This window comes from Myotis davidii, unplaced genomic scaffold, assembly GCF_000327345.1.
Source record: "Myotis davidii unplaced genomic scaffold, ASM32734v1 scaffold796, whole genome shotgun sequence".
NCBI classification, from domain to species: domain Eukaryota; kingdom Metazoa; phylum Chordata; class Mammalia; order Chiroptera; family Vespertilionidae; genus Myotis; species Myotis davidii.
Window position 1 is genome coordinate 152,792 of NW_006287809.1, and position 7,434 is coordinate 160,225.

At 51.4% G+C, this 7,434-nt stretch overlaps 1 protein-coding gene across 1 annotated transcript in view; it reads left to right on the forward strand.

Annotated features, from left to right (window-relative positions):
* PPP1R13L (protein phosphatase 1 regulatory subunit 13 like) overlaps positions 1–2,942 on the forward strand; it is a 9,527-nt gene extending 6,585 nt beyond the window's left edge. The window contains exons 7-8 of the mRNA XM_015561193.1: positions 1,242–1,713; positions 2,336–2,942. Of these exons, the coding sequence (XP_015416679.1) occupies positions 1,242–1,713; positions 2,336–2,374 (511 nt within the window). The 3' untranslated portion in view covers positions 2,375–2,942. The remainder of the gene's footprint in view (positions 1–1,241; positions 1,714–2,335) is intronic.
* The last annotated feature ends 4,492 nt before the right edge of the window (positions 2,943–7,434 follow it).

The window sequence follows — 7,434 nt, forward strand, 5'->3', positions numbered from 1 at the left end:
CGGGGTGGGAGGGCAGAGGGTGCTTCCTTGGAGGGAGAGGGGTACCATGGGGGCTGTGCTTTGCAAGTTGGACTCCAATGGGGAGAAAAGTGGTCGTAGAAATTGGGCAGTTCATTTGCTTTCTCACCTGGGGGGTAGGATGGGGGGTGGGAGCTGGACTTTCCAACTCTACCACCTGCGCTGGGCAGGTGGACTGTGCCACCTGCGGGAGATGCAGCACACGCAGCTGGCAGGTGAGCGGGCCATGGCTTCTGCTGTGGGGCTCAGGGACTCCTCCACGCAGTGATTCTCAACCTTCCTAATGCCGCGACCCTTTAATACAGTTCCTCATATTGTGGTGACCCCCAATGTCATTGTTACAAATTGAACATAATGAAAGCATAGTGATTAATCACAAAAATAGTATGTGATTATATATGTGTTTTCCGATGGTCTTAGGCGACGCCTGTGAAAGGGTCATTCGACCCCCAGAGGGGTCGCGACCCACAGGTTGAGAACCGCTGACTTAGAGCCATATGAGGCTGTACCCTATACCTCCAGGAGCGGGGGCAGGGCACATCGCCTAACCAGGTTAGGGAGGAACTGGGCAGGCTGTACCTTGGGGTGTGCATGGGCTGTGCAGTGCGCACCTGGAGGGCACAGGGCAGGGTGAGGAACTGCACAGATGGGGCAAGGCAGGCTGGGGGACCGGGGCTGGGCCGGGGGGGTTAGGAGAGGAGCCTGAGGGGCGAGGCGAGCCTGCTGTGCCTGCTCTGGCAGAAAGTGGGTGAGAGCCGAGGGCTGTGACAGCGGCCTCACGGGTGGCCGGGCCAGACTGGCATTTGGCCACTGTGGGGAAGCAGACTGTTCACCAGAGAGAGGAAGGGCTGTGGCCTCTGGGCAGGGGGGTGGGCCAGTCCACCTTTGCTACAGGTAGTGTCCTGCCGTACCGACCGGAACATGGGGAGTTCTGTGAGGGTGGAGCTTGGACCGCGCACCGGGCGGGCGGGGAGGGGAAATTGGGCACCGTGGGCTGAAGCACTAAAGAGGTGATGGATGGCGGTGGACGACAGGGCGGAAGGTGTGGGTGGGCTGTGCCATCCAGGGAAGTTATTACCTTTTTGGAGACTTCACTTCGGGAGGCGGAGCAGAGTGGGCTGCACCCTCTGGAGAGGGGAGATGGGGCCACGAGGGGAAGGCCGAGTAGGGTGAACCACTTAAGTGGGGGCGGGGGGTGCAGGCGACTATAGCTCTTAATGTACAAGAGGGAATGTAACAGAGGGAACGGGGACTCGATGTACAAGAGGGCATGGAGACCTCTGGCCCTGTCTTGGGGGTTGGCCCAGCTTGATGCACCCCAACGTTCTCCAGCTTTCGAGACCGCCAGTCCTGGCAGCGGACTCAGCTCAGGTGGCTCACCCCCAGCCGGGGCAGCCCCGAACCCCAGGCCTGGCTGGCCCTGTCCCCCGCGAGCCTGTGCCTCGGGTCCCTGGGTGCTCCCGGCCCTCACGAGCCCCGCCCTCTCGCCTGTCAGACGTGGAGCAGAGCATGGGGCTGATGCACAACGGGATGGTGTACGCCCTCTGGGACTACAGCGCCGAGTTCGGGGACGAGCTGTCCTTCCGCGAGGGCGAGTCGGTCACCGTGCTGCGCAGGGACGGGCCGGAGGAGACGGACTGGTGGTGGGCCACGCTGCACGGCCAGGAGGGCTACGTGCCCCGGAACTACTTCGGGGTGAGCCCAGAGGAGACGTGTGGGGCCTATAGATGGCTGTTGGGGGGAAGGGGTGACCCCCCAGGAAAAGGAAGGGCCAGAGGGATAGTCCATTATATGGGAGGGGCGGGGAGCAGAAAAGTCCGCCTGGGCCTGGGAAGGAGAGGGAAGTCCATTCTAGTAACGGGAGGTAAGGAGCAGCCGCCCACGGGTGGTACTGCGTGGGGTGTGCACCAAAACTGCCTCGTGGTTATTTGATTGGCTCGTGCTCAGATAGTTTTATTATCGTCCCTATTATACTAATGGGAGGTAAGGAGTGTATTTTAGCCGAGGGAAGAGATGAACAATTAATTACATTGTAATGCTGGGGGCAACGTTGAGGAGTTCTATTACAGATGAGGAAACCTTTGTTACACTGAGTTGGGCAGGATGAGAAAGAATCCATTAATAAAATGATGGTAGAGTTGAGGGAGAGATTCTACAAGGTTCCTGAAGGAGAGCAGGGAGATCCCATTATGTCTAAGAGAGGAGAGGAGAGTCTTTGGATTTGGGGACGGGTGGAGGTGGGCCCAGCCAGACCGCCGCGGGGTGGGGAGAGGCGGGGTGGGAACCTTCCAGCTCTGAAACTCTTGTCCTCCCTCAGCTCTTCCCCAGGGTGAAGGCCCAGAGGAGTAAGGTCTAGCGGAGAGAAGGACATCTTCAGGGGAGACAGGAGGAAGCAATTTTGCCGTGGCCCCAGACCGCCCGACCCATGACCGCTGCCCCTCCCCGCACCCCAAGCCCGGCAGGGGCAGGATCCTCGCCACCAGCTCTCTGCTTTCCCGGAAGCCCGCCCAGGGGAGAAGGAGAAGCTCAGCCTTACAGTTTAGAAACCTGCCTTACCTGTGGGAGGTCAGGTGGGGCAAGAGAGACACCCCCGCCCCACCGTTTGCCAAATCAGATTCTGTCCAAAGTGCCCCCCACCCCTGTCAGCCCCTCCCCCAGCCCCTCAAAGCAAGCCCACCCATCATCCCAGTGGGATGGGCCACCTCCAGTGGCTTTGCCTGGGAGTCACCTCTGCCCCCATTTCTCCCAGCCGCCCTGGGGGGGACCAGGGGAGGCACGCTGGTCTCTCTACCGGGATCTCTGCACACACTCCCACCCCCCACCCCTCGCCCCACACTCTCCAACCGACCCAGTGCCTTCACACAGTGCTGGTTTTATAACAAAATGGGGACGTTCTTCTTTATAAATAAAGGTAGTTTGCACAGCAGTTGGCTTCCTTCTCTCTGGCTCCCATTCCGACTTAGTAAATGATTCTCACTGTTCCTGTTGTGGGCAAAGCAGCCTTAAACTCACCTCCTTCGAAGGGATGTCCCTCATGTAGATCTGATTCTCCCTCTGTCAGATTCCTCTGCTTTTAATTTTGGGTAGCGCCTTGATCTCTTTTCATGTTTTAGATTCTTCTTGGACATCTTTTTTTTTTTAATATATTTTATTGATTTTTTACAGAGAAGAAGGGAGAGGGATAGAGAGCCAGAAACATCGATGAGAGAGAAACATCGATCAGCTGCCTCCTGCACACCCCCCACTGGGGATGTGCCCGCAACCCAGGTACATGCCCTTGACCGGAATCGAACCTGGGACCCCTGAGTCCGCAGGCCGACGCTCTATCCACTGAGCCACATTGATTCTTGTATTTCTTGGACATCTTGAAGCATGTTACGCATAGTACAGTAGTACGCCTGGTAATTCAGTCATCTGGTGTTTGGGGCCATCACTCCTGTCACTTGTTGTGTCTGCTGGTTCTACCTCCTGCTGGTTGTTTTCTTCCTGTGTGTGGACATGAGTTGTGAGACTCTTTCCAACAAACAAGGCTTCATCTACCAGAAATCCGTGTGGCCTTGCTGAGAGTACGACCTTGAAGTGATTTTTCCTTTGCTTCTGCCTCACTTTTTAAATTTGTTATTGATTTTAGAGAAAGAGAAAGCGGGAAGGCATCGGTTTGTTGTTTCACTTATTTACGTATTCATTGGTTGATTCTTGTATGTGCCCTGACCAGGGATCGAACCTGAAACCTTTGCATTTCAGATGACGTTCTAACTAAGTTATCAGGCCAGGACCTGGCCTACTTCTTTATGTCATAAAGTGCTCCTTAAAGATTTTTTTTTTCCTTAAAGATTTTTTGGCCCAACTGGCGTGGCTCAGTGGTTGAGCATTTCGACCTATGAACCAAGAGGTTACGGTTCAATTTCCAGTCAGGGCACATTCCCAGGTTGTAGGCCCCATCCCCATTGGCAGGCGTGCAGAAGGCAGCCAGTCAATAATTCTCATCATTGATCTTTCTCTCCCTCTCTCTTCCTCCGTCTGAAATCAATAAAAATTAAAAATTATTTTTTGACAAAGCATGAGCTTCTATCTCTTCTGAATAGTTTTTGACAAATCATAAAGCTACATCATTGTCATTGTATTTGCTATGCAATATAATCACCACCAACCTCTTCTCCCTCTCCCTTCTCTCTGTCTTCAATAAAAACATTTAAAAATAATAATAATTGACCGGTGGTGTAACAATGGGGATTGTAACCCACACCACCATTCTTTTGACATTGTTTCTGGAAATGATGACTAATATGTAGCTTGTAGAAAAACAGCATGTTTGTATAAGAATCTCAGGAATTAATTTTAGAAGATACGGACTCTGACCTTTAGTCATCCCAGCTCTGGGAAATTTGCTGACCTTCAACCATAGGACAAGGATGACATAAAACCAGGATGACAGAGACCAGGATAACACATACCAGACCATCACTTGACTGGTTTTGAGATTCCTTACAGGAATGGATGGTACGGAGGGAATTTTCAATGGCCTCCCCTTGGTTTCTTTGTTCTTCTTTGCCTCTCCCTCCTTATAAAAACCTCTGCCTGCACTGAGATGGGGAGATGGGCTTTATGATAAGAGTCCCCCATCCCCTCAGGTGACGGGCACTTGAATAAACCTCTTTCCTTTTTCACCAGCATTTGTCTCACGAGTCTGGTTTTTGTGGCGGCAGGCAGCCAAACTTGGGTGCTGGTTACAGTGGGAGGGGAAGTCGCTGGGATGTAGACAAATGAGATCGGCCCTGTGTTAAAAACTGATGAAGCTTAGTGTATGTGGAGCATTCTTATATTATTCTCTCAACTTTGGTGTCTGCTTGAAATTGTCCTTAATAAACAGAAATGAGTACCTTGGTTTTATTTTAGTTTAAATTAATTGAGTTTTTAAAAATCACAAAGAATGTGGAATGAGGTGATTATTTTAATAGTAAAAGCCAGCTTAAATAAGAGAATAAAAATCGATAAATTCTGGATAGTGGTTCTCTGTACACGCATTGAGAGTGAAAGAGATCAGAAAAACTTGCTCAGAGAGAGTTATTGGTATTTTTGATGTTTATTTTTTTTTAAGCACTGAGATGTGAAGTGAACTAGTGTACTGTTTATATTAAAAATTTCTGGAAATTTTCAAAATTCTACAAAAGCAGAGACTAATGAAAAAACATCTCCCATTGTCCATCATCTTACATTAAAAAAATTATCAAGCTAGCCCTAGCTAGTTTGGCTAAGTGGATAGAGCGTCGGCCTGTGGACTGAAAGGTCCTGGGTTCGATTCCAGTCAAGGGCATATGCCAAGGTTGCAGGCGGAGATGGTCTAGTCTACTACATGCCCAGGCTATTTGATCTAGCCTACTGCAGCGAGGCTGCAAGCCTCTACAGCTTGTAACTGTACAAAACAACATGAGATTAAACCAAGCACAAAAGAAAATTATGCTATCAATTATGCTCATCTGGCCGGTGTGGCTCAGTGGTTGAGTGTTGACCCATGAATCAAGAGGTCACTGGTTCAACTCCTGGTGAGGGCACATGCCCAGTTTGAAGACTTGATTCCCAGGGTAGGGCATGCAGGAGGCAGCTAATTGATGAATGGTGTTTCTCTCTCATCAATGTTTCTATCTCTCTATCCCTCTCCCTTCCTCTCTCAAAATCAATAAAAACATATTTTTTAAAAAGAGAGACAAGGTAAAGGAGATGTATGAGGCTGCTGTTGGTGTAACACAGCATACTGTATTACAGCAAACCTTTTTTTATAAGTAGAAGGAATACACTCTAAAATAAAAAAAATGTGGCATAATAAATACACAAACCAGTACCAGAGTCATTTACTGTCATTATCAATGTACTGTGCTATACTTTTATATGACTGGCAGCACAGGGGGTGTGTTTACACCAGCATCACCACAAACACGTGAGTAATGCATGAGCTACAACGTTAGGGTGGCTGTGATGTCACTAGGCCATAGAAATTTTTCAGCTTTGCAGTGAGTGGTAACGGGTTGGATTCCCGGTCAGGGCACATGCCCAGGTTGCCAGCCTCGATCCCCAGTAGGGGGCGTGCAGGAGGTGGCTGACCTTTGGCTCTCAGTCCCTCGCTCTCCTTCTCCCTTCCTGTCTAAAAATCAACAATAATTAAAAAAAAAACCACTCATTTTTATTTTCACTTCTGAAGGTCAGGAATCTGAACTCAGTCTCACTGGGCTGACATCCAGGTGTTGGCAGGGCTCCGCGCCCTCTGGATCTCTGGGAAGAATAGGTCAGTTCCCTGGCCTTTTCCAGCTTCTAGACCTACATTCTTTTTCTTTGCCTCTGCCCCCTCCTCCATTTTCAAAGCTGCAGTGTAGCCCCTTGCTTCAGGGCCACACTGTACAGTTAGGGAGCACCTGGATATCTCAGGATTCTTAGCTTCATCACACCTGCAAAGTCCCTTTTGCCAAACCACAGTGCCTGTGTATTGCGGCCTGATATTCACAGGGCCCAGGGATCAGTGCCTGCAGATCTCTGGGGACCATTTTTCAGCCTGCCCAGAGAATATTACCATTCAAATAAGGTGGTCGGGAAAGGCCTCAGAGAGGCAAGGACTTTCGAGGGAGGAAGCCACGCAGAGATCTGGGAAAGAAGCTTCCAGACAGACGGTGGAGCAACTACAAAGGCCAGGGGGAGGCAGGAGGCAGCCATTCTAAGATGGCTCCCAACCCTCCGGCCTCCTGGTGTTCACGCCCTGAAGTAACCCCGCCCTGAGCATGGGCCGGATGTAGTGATGTTCCCTAAGGAATGAAATACAGCGAAAGTGATGGACTGTCCTTTCTGACATTAGGTTATGAAAGACAGTGACTTCCCTCTGTGCCCCTCTCTCTGGCTCTGCTTGCTTTCTTGCTTTGATAAGGCCCGCTGGCCTCAGAGATGCCCTCGTGCCGGGACCTCAGGGAGTTCCCTGCTGACATCCAGCAAGGAAATGAATCCTGCCAGCAGCCACCTCCTGAGCTTAGTGGTGGATTATTTCCAAGTTGAGCTGAAGGCCTGCAGCTGTGTTCAATTCCTGACCTACAGAAACCATCCCACATAATAAAAGCCTCATATGCAAATTGACCAAACAGAAATGACCAGTCGCTATGATCTGCACTGACCACCAGGGGGCAGACGCTCAATGCAGGAGCTGCCCCCAGCCTGCAGGCCCCAGGCCAGCCAAGAAGGTGCCAGCGGGGGCCTCCAATCACCCCACCAAAAAAACCCCCCAGCCTGCAGGCCCCAGGCCAGCCAAGAAGGTGCCAGCGGGGGGCCTCCAATCACCCCACCAATTGCCCCACAGAGGGAGGCAACAACTGGCAGCAGCGGCAGGGGGCAGGGCCGGTGAGTGGGCAGTGCCAGGCTGGCCAAGGCAGGCGCAAGTGC